Below are 19,838 nucleotides of genomic sequence, written 5' to 3'. Positions count from 1 at the left end.
CTTGGAACTGTATCTTTGCCATCTTGTGTCTTCCCAACCAAATGTACTATTTCATAAAATGTGGAGGCTGAAGATACATTGAAATTCTTGTATGCCCTTACTGGATCCCAAGCTAAAGACACTCAAGGGTGACAATGTATTATGACAGCATAAATGCTACACTGGATAAAATCCAGTTGATGATTGTATTAAGGGGGAACAAACATTGGAAAAAGAGTATGGCTGAGGTAGTATTGTTTGCATGGAGTCTCTGGACCAATTAAAGGACATTGGGAGATTTGGCCTTGCATGTTTACCTCTGTGGATACCTTTGTGGAAAGGTGTGGGGGGGCAGGGGGTTGCTGCAATATTGGCTGCCTGCAGAACCTGTTCTCAGCGTAAAAGATGCTTTGCTTACTTTCATAAAGTGGTGACTGTGTATGGGAATAACAGCAATGTATCCTTCAAGGTCAACGGTGGGGACACCTATACATTGTGGTGCATAGGACCACAACACTTAAGGCAAAAAAAATGGCAACTTTGTGCACGCTGGGCATCACTGTCAGCCAAATAACAAATAACCACAATGGAATAACCAAACTCTTGCAGAAGAGTCAAGTCCCATGAAAGCTTGCTGATTTGGGCCATTAGACAGGGTGGATCCACCAGAAATGGATCCACCAGAACAAAAGGAGTGAAAATATAGACAGAAAAGTTGCATAGGCGATCAGAAAAGCAATCAAAACCACTCAAGAGTTTTATTTTTCATGGTTTCTAATTGGTTCAGTGATTAAAGCAAAGAGTTGAAAGAAAATATATAGAGTGAGAAGTTTCTATCATCACAGTTAAAACTTCCAAATATTGTCTGTGGTATGCAATGTTAAAAAAACCCCACATACACAATAAAGATACACGCACACACGACAGGAAACAAAATTGCATAATGTATAGAAAAATCCCACTCCAAGAAGGTAATATAATCCAGGCGAGATGTCTTAATGTCCCATCTGGCCTTAGTGTTTGGGGGAAAGTTAGGCTGCTGAATTGGAGAGATGACAAGATCCCTAAAGATCAGACAGAATGGCAACTGTGCTTGATAGCAAGACAAAGAGAGAAAAGTCATGGTAGTTGATGACTCACTGCTACAAGGTAGTGAAGCAAACGGAGGTGAACCAGCCCACTCAGCTTAGGAAGTGTGTTGCCTGCCAGGAACACGTTTTAGTGATATGAGTATGACTTCAAACATCCATCATGTCCACTGACAATTATTTCTTACTGCTGATGTATGTAGGGACAAACAATGCTAACAAAGAAGAGCTATCATAGTATCACTACAAACTCTGAAGTTCAAAAATGTTGGGGATTCGTCTGCTTTTCTTATCTACCCATCCAGTTCATCGAAGAGGAAAGAATACCACAACCAGCCAGTGTATTTGCAAGTGATGGTGAGAGAGAGATTTTGTTTCTGAGACAATGGCCTCATGATTATTTACCTAAGGTGAGGTACACCTCCCAAATAGTGATAAAAATACATCTGATCTGTGGTGGGATTCAAATAATTTAGCAACCGGTCCTCTGCCCTAAGGATCATTTTAAGTATTAAAAAAAAAGATATACCGAAAGGTTTATGGGCCGGGGTGTCAAACTCACGGCCCATGGGCTGGATGTGTCACATACTGGCCGTGTCCATCCCTGGTTTAGTGATGGGGAAAAAAGTCATGTCACATGACAACAAGAGTTTGACACCTCTGGGTTAGGGCCTGACTATTTTTTTGACCACTCTAGAACTTTGAAGCAGATTCCTGTACATGATTCAGTTGGCTTCCTTACTCACTGAATTCCAGATACGAAGTTTTTCTTGTTTTGCTTTTCAAAATTTGTCACTGCTTTGTGAGTTACTTGTATTTTCCTGGCTGGTTGTATGGAGGGGGGGAAGTATTTCAATTTTCCGGAGATCTGTTAGATCTGTTGGAAGACAAACTCAGCCAAAAATAACCTTAAGAAATTCGTCAATTTTCAAAAAGAAAAAAGTTGCTATGTTAAGACAACCTTATTAAACATCTGCACGGGATATATGCTGGAAATAAACAGGTTTTAAAGGAAGAATACAGACAGATGTTGAGACTCTAGAAAAAATACAGAGAAGAGCAACCAGGATGATTAGGGGACTGGAGACTAAAACATATGAAGAACGGTTACAGGAACTGGGCTTGGCTAGTCTAGGGAAGAGAAGGACCAGGGAAGACATGATAGCAGTCTTCCAATATTTGAGGGGCTGCCACAGGGAGGAAGGGGTCAAGCTATTTTCTATAGCACTTGTATGCCAGACAAGGAATAATGGATGGAAACTGAACAAGGAGAGATTTAACCTGGAAATAAGGATAAACTTTCTGACAGTGAGAACAATCAACCAATGGAACAGCTTGCCCTCGGAAGTTGTGGGAGCTTGGGACTTTCAAGAAGAGATTGGATTGCCATCTGTCAAAAATGGTGTAGGGTCTCCCCCTTGGGCAGGGGGCTGGACTAGATGACCTACAAGGTCCCTTCCAACTCTGATTATCTGTTATCTGATATTCCAGAAGTGTAGAACAGATGAAGGAAATATATACAGGTAGTCCTTGACTTACAACCATTCATTTAGTGATCGTTCAAAGTTACAACGGCATTGAAAAAGTGACTTATGAGTTTTTCACTTATGACCATTTCAGCATCCCCATGGTCATGTCATCAAAACTTGGATGCATAACAATTGGTTCATATTTATGACAGTTGCAATGTACTGGGATCATGTGTTCACGTTTTGTGACCTTCTGACAAGCAAAGTAGAAACCCGATTCACATCTGTGGCAAGAAAGGTCATGAAGATGGGCAAACTCACTTAGAAACGATCTTGCTTAGCAACAGAATTTTGGGGCTCAACTGTGGTCATAATTTGAGGACCACCTACATTCCAAATAAAAGGTATTGGCAGATCAGCTGCTAAATGAGGAAAGCAAAATGTTGGCAGGCAACATAGGAGAGCCACTGAAGTACTAAAGGTTGTTTCCTCCAACAAAAACCAGACATTTTACTTAAGGAACTAGCGAACAATAGGATGACTAAGATCGAACCTGGAGATTTATAGAAATGCAATCAGGGACGACGGTATTTACTTAATACTAGAAGGAATTTATGTCTCCAGGTGCAGATTAATTGCATCCTAAGGGACTAAAAGAAATTGGAAGGTAGCAATGTGTAGCTGAACTCTTACCTGTTATTTTTGAGAAATCTTTGAGAACAGATGAAGTGCCAGATGAGCAAATATTACCTCTAGGTTGCTTTCTCTGTCAATTATTTGCTAAAATAATGAAGATATCCATACAGCGACAAATGAACTTGTGCACAAAACTTGAAAAAGTAAACAATGGTACATTTTAGCTGTGAGCTGTTTAAGACAGTGAAGTTAGCCTGGTTCACACTAAAACTAAGAATTGGAAAAACATGCTTCATAAGCCATAATGGCTAGGTAGATACTATTTACAGCTTATTATCCTGGCCCTCTAGTCAACTATTGTTTCTTAATACTTCCCCCACACCTCAGCATAGGCACTGTGCTCTTTTGTGCCGATGTTCATTTTAATTTCCAGAGATAAATTAAAATGAGGAAAGGTGGAGCAAAGATTAAGAAGCAATAGTACAAATGCTGAGAGAAAAAACTCCAGTCACAAACCGGAGGATTTTCCATGTCCTTGAATAACAGGAATCATTTCACACATGACTTACAAGAGATATAACCATGCATGACTTGTATGATAAAGTGCATATACAGTTCACCTATGGTACGCTGCAGCTTTTAGAACTTTTGGCAAAAAATATAAAATCTTCCCTTCATATGGGAAGTCCATTTTCCTGGACTGCTACTCCGATTACATAATGTCAAGTTCTGGGGAAATCAGGAGATTCAGGCAGCTTCCAGGGACCACTAATAAGAAGGTTGACTGACGGTGGCTTGCTAACGTTGGTGGGAGGGAGAGAGAGAGAGGGAGGGAGGGAGGGAGACAAACAAACAGGCAGGGGTGGGATTAAAATTTCTTAACAACTGGTTCTGTGGGTGTGGCCTAATTTGTGGGTGTGGCTTGATGGTCATGTGACTGGCTGGGCATGGCTTGTATGTAAGTTTTATAAATATTTATGTAAATATTGAATTTTTTATAAAAACAGTAACTTTTATCCAAAATCAGGCAAAGCAGGCAGACAGATTGAGTTGCTCACAGAATCACAGATTAATTCAGAGATCTATGTATCTGCCATCGGCTACCTGAGTCTGTCACATAAAATTTGCTCGCCAGCAAACTCACAAAATGAATTCACAACACACCATGTATGTAAATATTATTATTTTTTTATAAAAAAGAGCAACTTTTACCCAAAATCAGGCAAAGAAGGCAGGCAGATTGAGTTGCTCACAGAATCATTCAGAAATCTATCTGCCTTTGGCTACCTGAGTCTGTCACATTTGCTTGCAGTGAATCTGCACCGAATAATAGAAGCTTCAGTCCTAAGAAAGGTTCAGCTGTGCTTAAAAACAGAGCCGAAGATCTAAAGACTAGCTAGAAAGCAAGAAATGCAATGATTTCCTACTTTCTAGCTGATCTAAATCTTCTGGCACAGAAGAACAGCTGATGGGTGTGGGCAAGGAAAAATAGCCACTTAGCAGGCAAGCTTGCCAGATAAGGAGTGGGCAGGAAGGGTTCCCGCGGGCCATGTGGGCAGCACAGCGTTGTGTTCCTGCGCAGCCTGGATTAATTGCTTTGAGGTGACATTTCTCTGTGGACCACCAAAATTTTCTCGCGGCCCACCAGTTGGCAAACACTGATCTATAAGAATCTGACCATCCATCGGTTAAGGGAAATGAGCGGGAGATAAGAAAGGCATTCAAGGTGGGCTGGACTTCGATCTCTTGTGGGCACACAGGAACTCGTGACTTATGATGCATTTGACCTCTCCCTCAGGCTCAGCCTGGTCATCTCCTACAGAAAGAGTGTCACAGTAAACAAAAAATCTTCATAGGATCCTGGAGGACAAAAGCGGATGCTTTTTCTTAAATCCCCCAATCTTCACAGACTGCATTGGAGGACTGCAGGGCCCTCTAAAATAGGGTGTGGAGCTGCAGAGATAAATAAATACACAAAACATACCAGAGTGCTTTCTCATCCAATGGGATGCTGTTACTAATTTATTTTTTTTCTCCATCAACAGAAAGAATCCTTCAATTTGTGATTAGGCAATTCTAAATTTGGTGCATTATTCTACATAATAAATGGACCGGCTGCAAGACAGAATATAGTAGTCTGATCAAATGCAATTGGGCAGAAAACAATTGGTTTTATACTGAGGGACTTAGAGAAACTATTCCTTGTATTAAGAATAAAAGATACTGTAAACTATCTTTTATATTCCAAAATAAGACCTTGAAAACCAGCTTAAATTTCAACTCTCATTATTTTATTACTGTTTTGGCTACATTCTCTACAATTTCAGCAGCATTTTGAAGAGACAGTTAATGTATCCTTATGTACAACAAAAACATAATGGCTTGCAACATCAGAAACAAGAGCCACATTTTAACTGTACAATATTAAATGAAAAACCTGTGGTAATACAGCCTCCCTTTCTGCGACATGGACAATTACATACAAGTATTCAGCATTATGAATATGACAAGAGGAATCTTGTATGGATGAGAGATACTGCATTTGGAAAAAGAAAAAAAAAACCCTTACCATACAAGGCAGTTAGAAAATGTTTCACATTTTAAAATATCTGTACAAGCCACAAGAGACATCTCTTTAGAGGAACATCTTTCCCCCTTGTAGACAGTACTTCCAGAAACCGAGAATAACCATAAACAACTTCTACATCTAGTATCCACGTACTCCAGTTCAGGAAACTGACTTGAACTGTACTGTATAGTTCCAACACAGATCGGTTTGACATGCCTTGATTGTAAATGAATTATCTACTTTCAGTCTCTCTAGGACTTTCAGCTGACTTGCACCTTAAGGAGGTTGTTTTGATTTTTTTGTTTTGTTTTTGTTTTTTGCAAAAGCAAAAGCAACATCATTTAGCAGCAATTAAAAGCGCCTTCAATGAGACTTAAAAAAAATACAATATCCAATTAGAAAAAGCCATACTTTTAAACATTTGTACAGAAATAAGTTGCTGAATTTTTTTTTTAAACTGAAAATATGACATCTGTACAATACATTTACATTAAAATTAGAAGGGAATTTGTCATTATCCTGCATAGAAACATTAAACATGACCAATTTGCTTTTGGTTACATACACGGCCTTGTAAATCCTCCACAAAAAGCCTGGATAGCAGATATCAGTTGACAAGTCTGCTTAGTATCAAAATGCCACTTAAATAGTTGAGCTAGTTTCAAACTAGGTTTTGCTCCCTCACTGGAACTGTTATTTTTATCCCTTTGAAAATACAGTCAATCAACAAACACATTTTTAAAAACTTCGCACCAGCCCTACCCCGCCCCACCTCGATATTAAATCCCTTCTATCCATTGAAATTAAGAAACAAAGCTGTGTCACTCAACTTGACTTTGGTTTTTGAAATGTTGACTTCTTGGGAAGAAAGATTCTTTCTTTTATTTAGCCTTTTTCTTTATCTTGTCCAGGCACTGAGTTGTTGTTCTGTGCTCCATTTTCTTCTTTATTGAAATAATGAAAACTACCCCTCTTTATAAGAACTCTCCAGTATCAACCAAAATGTGTTTTTTTTAAAGTAAAAAGATTATTTACAGTATTCCCTCCCTAGAAGTCCAAACACACATTTTCTTCAGTCTTAATAACACAGTACATCTGGTTGGGAGGCAGCGGGCAATGCTGTCCCTTTCCAAGTTTTCAAAATGAACATCTAAAATAAAGATACCCTTCTCAGATCATGATCCAGTCTCCTCAGAGAAACGACTTTTCTTTGAAGGGCCACAGTATAAAGACACCATAGTTAAATTTGTCCTGCTGTGTAAACAACGCTAGCAGGATGCTTTCAAATGAAAGTCCACTGCAGCTAAATATCATGAAGGTGTCAAGCGAACCATCTTGGATGAAGAAGCTTCAGTAAGGAATAATGCTTGATATAGGTGGTGTGGGAGAGGCTGCCAGTCCAGTCATATGCAAGTTTCCTGAAGAGTTTGATCTTCTCATGTGTGGAAGTAGGTAAGCATCATTAGCCAACTGATGGACATCAAACCGATCCTCCTTACGGTATGCCAAGCAACGCCTGATGAAGGCCTAGAAAGGGAGAAAACAGGCAACATGGTGTGGAATTAAATGCAGTCTGCTGATGAAATGTCAACCAACAAAATGTATTCCTCCATATTTTTCTGTCTCTTAAATGTGTCCCAGAGGCTGGGCAACCTCAATTTGAAGAATATGTAGGTGAAAATCCCACTATTATAATAGAAACCCATTAATGTAAATGTTGAAAGTAGCATAATATCAAATCTCTGATTCAAATTTCAGTTTACATTGAATTTAACAGATGTTTTCAACAAGCCACGCTTGGCTAGATTTGTTCAGCCCCTCCTAACAAATTCAAAACTTTCATTTATAGTCAACTATAATATGTTAAGTAATCAGAGATGCTAATTATAAACAACATTTTCCCACTAAGTATTATTAAGAAAATACAAGCAGGCCATAAATGAATTTTAAGAGCCACATTATAATAGTGGGAGTAACATTGTTCTAAAATCTGCTGAATTCTAATTTAAGAGTAAATCACTGTAAAGGAATGGGGAATCAAAATCAGTTACTGATGTACATATTATATTGCCAATTTTTAAAAAACTTTTAAAAACACTTCTCCGTTTTTTCCCTTTTAAATGTTTTAATCTTGTTATTGAAAATATGTAGATAATGCCTAACAAGGCAGAAATTACTTACTTCTCCCAATCATCATTTACATAATAATCTCCAATAAAAATATATAAAACAAATTCAGAATAGTAATAAAGATTGTAGGAAAAATATGCATACTAGTGTGCATCTAAATTAGAAATTTAACTAGATTTCTAATTTACACAAATCTCTTTGATTCAGGAGGAGCTTCCATCAATATACCAGGGAGAAAAGTGAATTTGCTGATTCACTGTCCTCTCTGGAAAGTCACCTCCTTCCGTGATGACTGAAGAAATTTCCCAATCCCTGGAAATAAATCCGGAAAAGCAAAATACGATGAATGGATGAAAGTAACATTTATTTAGATGCTGGGGCTACTTGATGCCAAAACAACTCTGTTCCTGTTCTGTTAATAAATGTTCTCATTTTCTGGGTGAAGACCTATGGTAGATTAGATATCCCTGTAAGCAAGGACAGCACTGTGGCCAAGTTTGCAAACTGAATAGCAAGTTCTGACCAACAAAAATTCCTCTGGAGGAGGAGATATTGGGAGATTACCCAGTTATAGCTGAGATAACTGCTCCTCACAAATAGATTACACAAATTGACTTTCCTATGATTGTTTGATCTCGGGCAAGTTACTCTCTCTCAGCCCAATTCACCTCACCCAATTCACCTCAGGTGGGGAATAGGAGGAAGGTGTGTTAGATATGTTCACCACCTTGAATTATTTGTAAAAATAATACAGGGGGAATATAAAACAATAAACAAGAAAACTTAAGAGGGATCTTGGGAATGGTAGGAAAGAACAAAGGGACTGGATATGTCACCTTTTTGTAATTTAAAAACACCTTCAAGTATTTTGACTTAAAAGCAAAAAGCTTAGCAAAATTGTCAATAGTTTGGATGTTTTTGAAATAGCAGAAGGAGGATTTTCAGGGATTAAAAAAGGACATGAAAGAAGTAGTTATGAGACTGAAAAATCTGTAGGACAGCTGGCCGAAAATATAAAACAAATTAATGACAAAGTAGAAGTTCTGGTAAGTAAGACAGAAGTTGTAACTAGAGAGATGGAGAAAGATTTAGACAACTTGACATAACTGGAACTGAGAGAAAAAGTATTTGTTGAAGCTTTAGATCTGGGCATTCTATGGGCTATATCAGTCTTTTGGTTGTTTCTATGAGACCCAATGGTAATTAAAGATCATGGGGAAGATATCAGAGAAAACAACTGTTACATTTGTGACTTTTTATATTGGGATGCAGATGACATAGAAATAGAGATGGATAAGGTTTACAGGATCAATATATGATTTGCAAAATTAAGTAGAATTCCAAGGTATGTGCCTACTGAGAATGAAGATTGAGAAAGATAAACATATATGTACTTAAGGAAATTCCAGTTAGAATACTATGTTTAAAAAAAAAAGAATATTTTTGGTGGTGGTGAGAGTTTCTGGTGTGATTTATAATGAACCAATCTTCGAAGACGTGGATATGGCATTGTGGCAAAAATCGACACCCAGAAGTCCAACAATGGAATATCTCTGAATAAAGGAGAGACTGAGAGACTATTTGTTTTGCCTTTTGCTTGCTAGCTGAGCAGCTGGGAGGCAAGAGATACAAGTTATAGAAAAAAAGAAAATCATGATGTAATCTTAGACAGGTTTGATTAGAATTGCACTATAGCTGCCAAGAAGCCTATATCTATATTCTTCCATTGTTTTCTGTTGTTTCTCCTATCTCCTTTTTTCATAGTTCATTTTTCTGTCTTCATATTTACTATATTTTGCTTTCTTTGAATGTGTTTATTATCAATGTAAAATCTTTCAATAAAAACCTATGTTTTTTAAACAGTCCCTGTATTCCATCAGCAGACTGTTTTTATTACATGCAATCCTCCAGCAGTGATTGACTAAAAGCTGCATTTTCTTGGTTCAAAACCCTATTTCTTCTAAAACTGATCATTAAGAGGTTCTGTATCTTGCTCCCTTTTATATGTACTAATATTATCTTCAGAATTCCTCAGCTCCAAAAATTTATCCAATAAGTAAAAGTATTCAGTGATTTGCACACTTGTAATATACGTATAAACAATTTGCTTGTTGAGATGGGATAATGTAAGTGTGTGGTAAACAGAACTCCAGATATCAGCCTGTCTTTACTTTAGATTATGATCATTCTGGACTAGTAAACTTCCAAATTTAGCATTCACAATACTTTATGTGTTCTTAGATGTGGAAGGTTGTTTGTAATAGAGTATTGCCAATTATGTCAGAAGCAAAGAAACTATAGAAGAATGGTAGTACAGATTAGGGTAGATAATAAACTACTGTGAAAAGGATGACACAGTTGGAAAGAAGCAGCACTATACAATATCAAAATATTTAATGCAAGCCCAGAAGTACCAGGCAAGCCCAGTCTTGCTAAACTCACAGAACTTGTTTAACTTGGATGAGACTACAAACAAAAATAGTGTCTATGAAGACATTCCTCTGTAGAAAGTAGAGAGAAAATGCAATATTCTCCCTCATGTGAAGAAGATAAAGAGGCCATTAACATGGAAAATTAAGCTAAGTATGGAGGAATTCTATGAATAAGTTTTCACTTGCCTCCAACACAAGGACTAATGGTTAAACAGGCCAAAACAAACTATTTCTGAAACAAACTATTTCTATTCAGTCAGAAATTATGGCTAAACCAACCAGAATGCCATGACTGATTTTTTTTTCAATATAAACACCATTAAAACATGCCATTTCATTAGGTTAGCTTAGAAGAAATAGATAAAACTTGTTCAGAACTATTTACATAAGCACCCCAATCAGCTAAAACAAAGATATAGGTTGGATAATACCTTCTTTCTGTTTCAGGAGATTTGCAATTTCTTGTAAATCAGAGATGTTTGAAATAATCTATGATTAAATTTTAAATTAAAATTTTATATTAAATTAAACTAAGGTTTATAATGCACTGCTTGAAGCCGGTTTGTTGGGAAAGGAATAGTGTTCATTTTAAATCACATGCTTGATTTTGCATTACATGTTCACAACAGCAGATATAATTTTAAAACAGAGGATAGTGATACCGTACTTTATGATTTAGGAGAATATAACTGTACTTTAGGATTTTCTTCAAGAATTGAAGATTACAGAACAAAACAAATTGCCTTATTTAGTTAAGACTTCTGCAATTATTGATGTTCAAAGTATATTTAATGCCACTCATCTTTAGTTACACTTATTTTCTATTCAATAAGATCAATGTTTCAGGATTCTAGAGAATCGTTTTCAGTATCTGACAATTTTCTTCAACATCTGATAATAGATTTACATAAACTGGGGAATGTCTATGCAGATTCTCAGTGATCCAGGTCATGGTTGTCCCAAAGGTGCTTTTTCACGAGGAAACTGGGCTTTCTGGTTTTTCTTTGAAGACATTTCACTTCTCACCCAAGAAGCTTCTTCAGCTCTGACTTTCAGGTGGGGAATGGAAGGATTTATACTCCTTTCAGGCAGCTGGTCAATTGCATCCTTTTGGAGAGTCACTGAGGCCACCTGGAGGTTCATTTGTGTCATCCGGGTTACCTGAGTAGTGCAAATGGGTGTGGAATTTTGCATTACTCAGGTGACCTTGACAACACAGAAAAACATCCAGGTGGCCTCAACAACTCTCTAAAACAGGTGGCAAAACTGGTCGCCTGTATGCTGGATGTGTCACATGCAGGCCATACCCATCCCAGCTCTGTAAAGGGAAAAATATTGCGATATGTCATGTAACGGCAATGCGACATGGCAAGTTTGACATCTATGCTCTAAAAGAATGTAAATGATCAGCAGTCTGCAAGGAGTATACATCCTTCCATTCCCCACCATCCAATCAGAGCTGAAGATGCTTCCTAGATGATAAGTGTAATGTCTTCAAAGAAAAAAAACAGAAAATCCAGTTGCCTCTTGAAAAAGCATTTTTGGGACATAAATTGGGGAAACAAAGAAAGTTTGAAAACAATGCATTTGCTTTTAAATGTATAAATTCCCATGCGAAATTAAAAAACAATTGTAATAAAAATTTAAATGCATTTTGTTTGTAGTTAGTTTTACACGTTTTGTCTGACTGAACCTCTTGTGTCAGAAGTATCATTCTACCAGAATTGATGGTTGAACTCTTTACCTTGGCTTCATTGCTCACAACAGGCTTTACTGGGAATTGTACTTCAGTGGCTTTTAATATTGTGTTTTCTTGAAGTATATCTTGTTGTGATTGGTTATGACCAAATGGCTGGAAAGAGGTAAAAAAAAAATCACTTCATTATACCAAGCATCCACATGCATACATTTGTTTTAAAAAGAAACCTTGTTTTTTAAAATCTAAAATTATGCTATTTTAAAGTATTTTAGAACAATGAGAAATGAGAAATGAAATCAGGTGTAAAGTTGAAAGGAGAGCCTAATTGGTGTGCATTAGGCTAGAAACTGGGATATTGTGAGTTCTAGTCCCACCTTAGGCACAAAGCCGACTGGGTGACCTTGGGCCAGTCACTCTCAGCTCAAGAAGGAGGCAGTAACAAATTACTTCAAATAATCTTGCCAGGGATTTCAGGGAGTCTCTGAGATTTCAACACAACTGCACCGAAGAAAAAAATAATTGTACTTGCCTGTACATATTCTTGATTAATGGAAGTATGTTAGTCAAACTTTTCTGTATGGAAAATTGCAGTTACTGTGCATGCTTACCTTTCGGCCATACAGACACTGGAAAAAGATTACTCCAACTGACCACACATCCACCTTGTTAGAAATTTTTGGTGGTTCTTTTCCTACAACAAAGCACTCTGGAGGCAAATACCTGAACAAAAACAAAAAAGGAAAAAATTCATTCAGGATAAACAGGCATATGTTGTACAGTAGAAGACTGGTTTTTTAAAAAAACCTAGTCAAAAATGGTTAAGTACAAACATAAAAATAGCATGTATGTTGTTAATGCAATTCATTATAACACTAATTTATTATGTTTATATTAAAATTTTATTAAAAGCTTTCAGGACCCAATATTGTTGACCTAAGCTTTATTTCAATTATTATTAGAGTAGAAATAATATTATTTCAGTCAGAATATAGAAAAACAAAAACACAGTCATAACTATATAAAAATGCAAAATCATTGCCTCATAATCTTGTCATACTAGTGAGAAAAAACTGTCTTAAAATTAAAACAGTCAAAATTTGCAACTTAGGATCAGTTATATCTTTCTTCTCTGGCTTATGAATTATACTACTACCCTGTTTCTCCAACAATATGGCCTCCCCCAATAGGAAGTCCCAGCATGTTTTATAGGCATGAAATGAAATTAAGCCCCTCCCCCCAAAATTAAGGCCTATATTAAAACATGCGAAATGGGGGGAATGGGGGGGGCTTGCCAAGGAAGTACTCTTGTTGCACATCCAGATATGGTGCTGCCTGCGTTGACCCCGATACAAAGTGCCCCACCAACGCCGAGGTCAACATCCAAGCTGTTGCCACCCACTCTTCCGAAGATGCAAGGGTGGGGAATTAAGTCACCCCCGAAAAGACAACCTAGCCATTTTTTCGGGGCTCAAAAAAAAAGAAAAAAAAAAGACCCGGCCTTATTATATGAGAAACACAGTACATAAAAATTGTGCTACTTTTATACATATCTCAATATCCAAGCTATAAGGTAAAATGAAGCAAGCAATTCCTAACGGTCATCCAAATAAGTTATGAAAAATGGCAATTAGTATGGTGAACTAATACTATACTATTTGTTGTAAAGATAATGGTACAGAGCTTTGAAGCACATGGTTTACTAATTCTGTTGCTCCAGATCCACACGGGTAGACTCTCTAATTGAATGGAAATTTCCTGTTTTCTACGCAGCACTGCAGAGGGTCAGGCATTTCATCTTACTAATGAGTGTGTTCTTCTATGTGTAGGAGTTGTTAAGACATAAACATACTAAATTGGTTTATGTCAGCAATTTATTTCTTCGAAAGCAACTCAGAAGCAAAGAGGCATATTTGATGCTCTGAATCACTGACTCAAGACCAGAGTAATCCTGATTAAAAGCTATATGAATGAGCTTAATGATGGCATCATGAAGGAAAGCCAATGTTAAGAAACCAAATTCATATGGCTAGGCTTAACTTTAACAAACATAAGCAAACAGTCCAAATACTCAGTGGTATCTTCAATAGTCTGGATTAAAGATAGCATCTGGGGTCTTGAAAATAGTTCTTACAATTTAGATTGGACCAACAGGGAGGTTAGAATATAAATCACACTGGGCTCCACAGAGAACCAAGAAGGTTGCAGGAATGTATGAGCTACCTCTAGGTGAAAAAAAATTCAGTACTAGGACACTAGTGTACTGTAAATTTTGATTCAGATATTTGGTATGTTTGTTTCAGACTCCAGAATGAAGAAAAACATTCCCCAGATGTTTATCTAGCTCATTTATAGCCCAGTGATGGTAATGGTATTTAGGTCTCTACAAAAAGGTGTGCTACTGATGTTGAATTATTAATCTTCCTATTGTGTGGAACCATTTAACTCTCTCCTCAAAGTAATTTCTGTTCTATAACAAATGACATTATCAGTAAGGAATATGATTGCAGAATATTTAATCGCTATTTTAGCAGAACGAAAATCCCGTTCTTTAAATCTTTCCCGAGTACAAAGCCAAAATGCACCTGTTTTACTCCTCTCGGTGTAGGGAGGACTAGTAAGGATATATCATAATACCTTATTACAAGCATTGGTTTCTAGTTGTGGATTACCAAGCAAGCTCAAATCAGAGGATAAATTTACTGAATTGTAACAGATTATGGTAGACCGAACTAGAAATTGAATTGATAAAGAGAATTCAAAACCCAGGTTGGAAGTTGGTAAGATACACATCTGAGATGAATACAAGCCATTCTGAATGCTCACAAATTACAACTTTATAGACCAAGTACATTCAAAACATGGCCACATTTTCATGCATTTGCAATCACGAAACTTTTTTTTTTTTTTTCCTATGATGGAAAATGGCTTTGCCTGTGCATGTCATTTATGCACAGCTTACAAAGTTCTATCGCCACAATAGAACCCTGCTTTCAGGATCTGGGGGGGAAAAACACCTCCTGTCCTTCATACGCTCTCATTTGTTGCAAAGCATTTTTCTCGAAGTATCTGCAGAGTACTAAAACTGGTAAAACTTTGACGATTTTAACAGTGAAACATTTAATGTCCATCACAATTCACAAATCAAATCTATCTGTTTGCCTTCCCCTTTTCAATAGAACCAAAGTTTTACATATAACAAATATACAGCAATAGCCCTTAGACTTATATACCGCTTCACAGTGCTTTACAGCCCTCTCTGAGCGGTTTACAGAGTCAGCCTGTTGCCCTCAACAATCTGGGACCTCATTTTACCCACCTCGGAAGGATGGAAGGCTGAGTCAACCTTGAGGCTGGTGAGGATCAAACTCCTGGCAGTCAGCAGAGTTAGGCTGCAATACTGTATTTTAATCAATGCGTCATCATGGCTCTATATAAAAAGGTGGCTATTTCTCAGCCTGAATGTATATGTTGAATATTGGAATGTCTCCAGTGAATATTTCTGTTTGTATTTGCATATCAGGTTTTTATTAAGCTCAGTATGATAAAAGATAAATTCTGTACCATTAAGATATGAACTGAATTAGGCACGATACCAATCTTTTTACTATATTTGTAGGGCAGCTGTACATAAACTTTGTTATTCATGAGAATAACTAAAATGCCTTTATTATTATTATTATTTATTTATTTATTTATTTATTTATTTATTTATTTATTTATTTATTTATTTATTTATTTATGATTGTTTAATAAAAGGAAACAAAGTTTGTGAAATGGAAAATAATATACCAGTAAGTCCCAGCTCCTTGTGACGTTAGGTCCATTCCATCAACACCATAGCTATCATCATCCATTATTTTAGACAGGCCAAAATCTGTGATTTTTATTTCTCCACATGCTGTTCCATCAACCAAAAGGATGTTTCCTATCAAAAGAAGAAAATCTCATTATAAAAAGCAAGTCTAGCCATTGTAGTGTCTCAACAACATTTCATTCAGATGATGAGAACGTAATCGTTTTTTTAGGGTTGAACAAAAGACTAAAGATGTGTTTCATGATTTGCAGAAGTGTGAACAAAGCACCTCTCTTTGAATCATTCTAATGTCCACATCTTTTAAAGTTCATGGGGCTGTTTCAAAAGTTGTTCCAATTCTCAATGCATACACACATTTGCTAAGCTACTTTGCTTCATTGGTGGACCCAGGAAAAGTATTGTCCATGATTACATAGACCCACAGAGTTAACAGAACACAGCTTTCAAGGCAACCAAGGAGCTTTACGGCTTCAGTGAATTGCTTATTCTGAGATACTCCACTCTCATTGTATTCTAATACTGTATATCCCTAATAATTTTATTGAACTGAAATATCTAACAGGCATGTTATAAATCACAAATAAACTATTTATAGAACTATCTCATGTAGCACTTGAAACCTGTAAAAAGCAATTTATTTACTTTTATTTATTTATTAAATTTATGTGCTGCCCATCTCACCAGTCAGATGACTCTGGATGGCATACAGCTGGGAAAAAGATAAAGTTCCTATAACTCAAACATCTTTAAAATCACAGAATGCATGCAAACTTAGTTATTTACAACTAAGCCTACAAAACCTTTATATAAGGATCGGTACAGATTTCATAAAATCAAATCCAAATGATGGATTTTTAAATAAATAATGCACTTGTGGGTCTTGTAATAATGTCATGCTATTTGTACTAAATTTTATAATTTTTGTGTATTAAATATTTCATAGAAAAACAAAAGCTTCAAGAACTAGAAAACAATCCCTACAATTATATTTGCATTATAATTTTGTTGTATTTCAGTTTTCCTTGATTGACTAAGTTCTGTAGCTGCTGCATTTTGTTATTTCTTTTCGTACATTGAGTATCCACTGAGAAATAATCCAAAAATAAAGCAACAAAATAAAAATATTTCCTGCCCATTCAAAAACGGACAGAAAATAATGTTGCTATGCAGTGGAAGCAAATTAGGCTATTGTTATTTTATATTCCAGAATAAAAACTGTAATGTTGAGCGTATTACAACAATAAAACAAGCAATACATTAACTGTATATATACGTTAAGTAATTCAAATTAGGTCTTAATTTCAGCAATATGTTATACTTAGCAGTTCCAATTTTATTGCATGGTAAATTAGGTTGAGAGAATGAGCAAGTGAGACTCAATCTGTCTCTTCTTGTCCTAGTCTAACACCTTAAATGCTACCTCTATGCTATCTATTTTTAAGTAATGCAAACCTGATGGATTTAATAAGGACAAAAATAGAAAACTTCCTTATTAACAAGCACGAAACAAATGATATATTTTACAAAAATGCTATATAAAAAGGAAGTTGTATTAATATTTCTGACTTACCTGGTTTAAGATCATAATGTATAATGGGCGGTTTAATTTCATTGAGATATCGCAGTGCATTTACAATCTGCATTACAATGGACCTAGCTTCCTTTTCTGTCATTAGTTTATGTTGTTTGAGATAGAAATCCAAATCATTGCCTTCACAATATTCTAATACTGTACAAAACCTAGAAGAATAGAAACAAAAATAGCCCAGATAATTTAAAGAACTATTTATTTAAGCATAAAATAAAAATATGAAATTAACTGGACATTAAAAAAAATAATATAATTCAAATTGCTCTTAAACAAAGAGGTATTATTTTATATACTTACGTATCTGTATCCAAGGAGAAGTAATCATAAAGTTTTACTATCCGTGGATGATCCAACTCTTTGTGTATTCTGTACTCTCTGCAGGCATGCCTTTTGGGGAAAAAAAAGGAATCATTAATCATGGATACTGGAGTATCATTTTAGCTTGCTCCCAGAAGAAAGGTTTTTAAAAATGCTTACTTGTGATAGTTTTCCTTTTTCTCATCTCTCCAGCTTTTGTTAAGTTGATGTATCTTCACAGCAGCGTATCTTTGCTCATAAAGATCAAATGCCTGCAAGACCCGTTAGATGACATTAGTAAAAGGAAAAATACTATTAAAGTTTCAAGTAAACAACTCCTAACACTTCCTTGTATCATGTGAGACTATAGACTTTATTAATTGAAACATGTAAAATAGGGATAAGTAAAGAGAGCTCAGGAATTATGGGATAAACAGTTGAATTTGGGATGTTGAAAGAGCTTCAGAAATATTTTCTTCCAGTAATTCCAATGAAGAAGAGGTTGACAATTTGCCTTTATTTATTTTTTATGCTGTGATTCATCATAAAACACCTATTTTTCTAAAAAAATACACAGAGACACACACACACATTCACCAGAACCAGGCAATTCAGTGGACTCTGAGTTTTCTACCACACAAACACTAAATCATGTTTATAAACTGATTTTTTTAAAAAAATTTAGGCCCTTAATGACCCCATAATCCTTTGTGTTGGGTTGGAGTAGAGGCGACTTTGCAACTATATGATTAAAAATATGCTTTCTTAATTACCATTAATGTAATGTTTCACCCAAGATCATACATAATCTTAACTATAATTAACTGAAACAAGGTCATTTTTCATAATCTATGGTCCAAAACTTAACAAACCATAGCTCTATACCATGGATAAGTTGTTAATACAAATAAAAGTAAAAAGTGTCTAAGCTTCTCACAATAGTGCTAGAAGAAATACTGTATATTGCTTTAAACACATTAACAATGCCTTAGGAGGATTTCTTTGGAAGTATGTTGGCAATCAATGTATACTTGTAACAAAAAAAGGAAAATATTACCTTATATACTTCACTAAATCCACCTCGTCCAAGTAAATGAAGTAACAAATATCTCTCATTTAATGTTGGATGGTCTTTGAACCTTAAAAAAATTAAGCACAAACGTGGTTTATAAACAAACATAGTTTGTAAACAATTTAAAGTTAGCGCTATCTACAGTAACTATTTAAACAAGCAAAGGGGAGGAAAGAAAAAGTTGAAGAAAGCGACTTATTGCAGATGTAAGCATTTATTTTAATCTCTGTATAATGCAGGGAGTCTACGATGGATCACATTAATATGCACCTTCCTGTGCCCCTCTGTTTAAAAATAAGAAGGAATCGTAAATTAATCAACAAATGGCATCTGGAGGAATCACTGCACCTGGCTACTACAGAAGCAGGTGTGGACCAGAGCCATTGTGCTATGAGCGAAACCAGAAGACTGGCATCTCTAAATTCATCTTCGCCTTGAACTATTTCAAATCATGCTAGTAAAGGACCATGGGTAAGATGCATGTCCACATTGTGCCCATTCCCTCAAGCACACACAATTTCCACAGGCAAGGGTTAATCTGCTCCTATACTTATATTACTACTATTGTGGAAATCAACGGGAACTGAGGAGGCAATAAAAGGCACCCCCTCCCCCCACCCAGCAAGTGCAGTGGGACGAAAGAGTACTATCTTCAACAAAGAAGAATCTTGACAAATGACTATCCAGCTTCTGTTTGAACACTTCACGTAAAGAGGAGTTCACTACTCCCCAAGTCTGTATTATGTTATTAACCACGTGCTTGATGCTTTTAAAAACATATTTTTAAAATGAGGAGTCAGCCATTTCAGGCTTGTTTCCAGGCCAGTAAGATTTCTAACTGGACTTTAATGGAAACATTTAAGACATTATGGAAGGTGTAAATAACCGCTTTATGAATTGCTTCTACTTTTATTCAGAGATCCATGAATGACAATGTTCACATTATAGAATAATACAAGATTTATCAAGAAGTAACAATACCTGTAGGTTTGACTCTTTAATCTAAAAAAAATAGTCTCCTTTGCAACCTCTAATATCTGATGACATTTGGAAGTGCTCTAC

General features: G+C 36.1%; 1 protein-coding gene across 2 annotated transcripts in view; it reads right to left on the bottom strand.

Moving 5' to 3' along the window:
- Positions 1 to 5,441: 5,441 nt before the first annotated feature.
- Positions 5,442 to 19,838, bottom strand: part of TLK1 (tousled like kinase 1) — a 91,091-nt gene continuing 76,694 nt past the window's right edge. For both annotated transcript variants that reach the window (XM_026697067.2, XM_087919951.1), the window contains exons 14-21: positions 18,762 to 18,843; positions 17,885 to 17,976; positions 17,705 to 17,794; positions 17,387 to 17,556; positions 15,792 to 15,927; positions 12,611 to 12,722; positions 12,048 to 12,155; positions 5,442 to 7,268 (exon numbers count right to left, since the gene is read on the bottom strand). In XM_026697067.2, coding sequence (XP_026552852.1) covers positions 7,092 to 7,268; positions 12,048 to 12,155; positions 12,611 to 12,722; positions 15,792 to 15,927; positions 17,387 to 17,556; positions 17,705 to 17,794; positions 17,885 to 17,976; positions 18,762 to 18,843 — 967 coding nt within the window. In that variant the 3' untranslated portion in view covers positions 5,442 to 7,091. The remainder of the gene's footprint in view (positions 7,269 to 12,047; positions 12,156 to 12,610; positions 12,723 to 15,791; positions 15,928 to 17,386; positions 17,557 to 17,704; positions 17,795 to 17,884; positions 17,977 to 18,761; positions 18,844 to 19,838) is intronic.

This window comes from Pseudonaja textilis, chromosome 1, assembly GCF_049901715.1.
Source record: "Pseudonaja textilis isolate UNSWEBS1 chromosome 1, rPseTex1.2, whole genome shotgun sequence".
Lineage (NCBI taxonomy): Eukaryota > Metazoa > Chordata > Lepidosauria > Squamata > Elapidae > Pseudonaja > Pseudonaja textilis.
The sequence above is the reverse complement of the archived record's forward strand: the minus strand, read 5'-3'. Positions and strand labels throughout refer to the sequence as shown.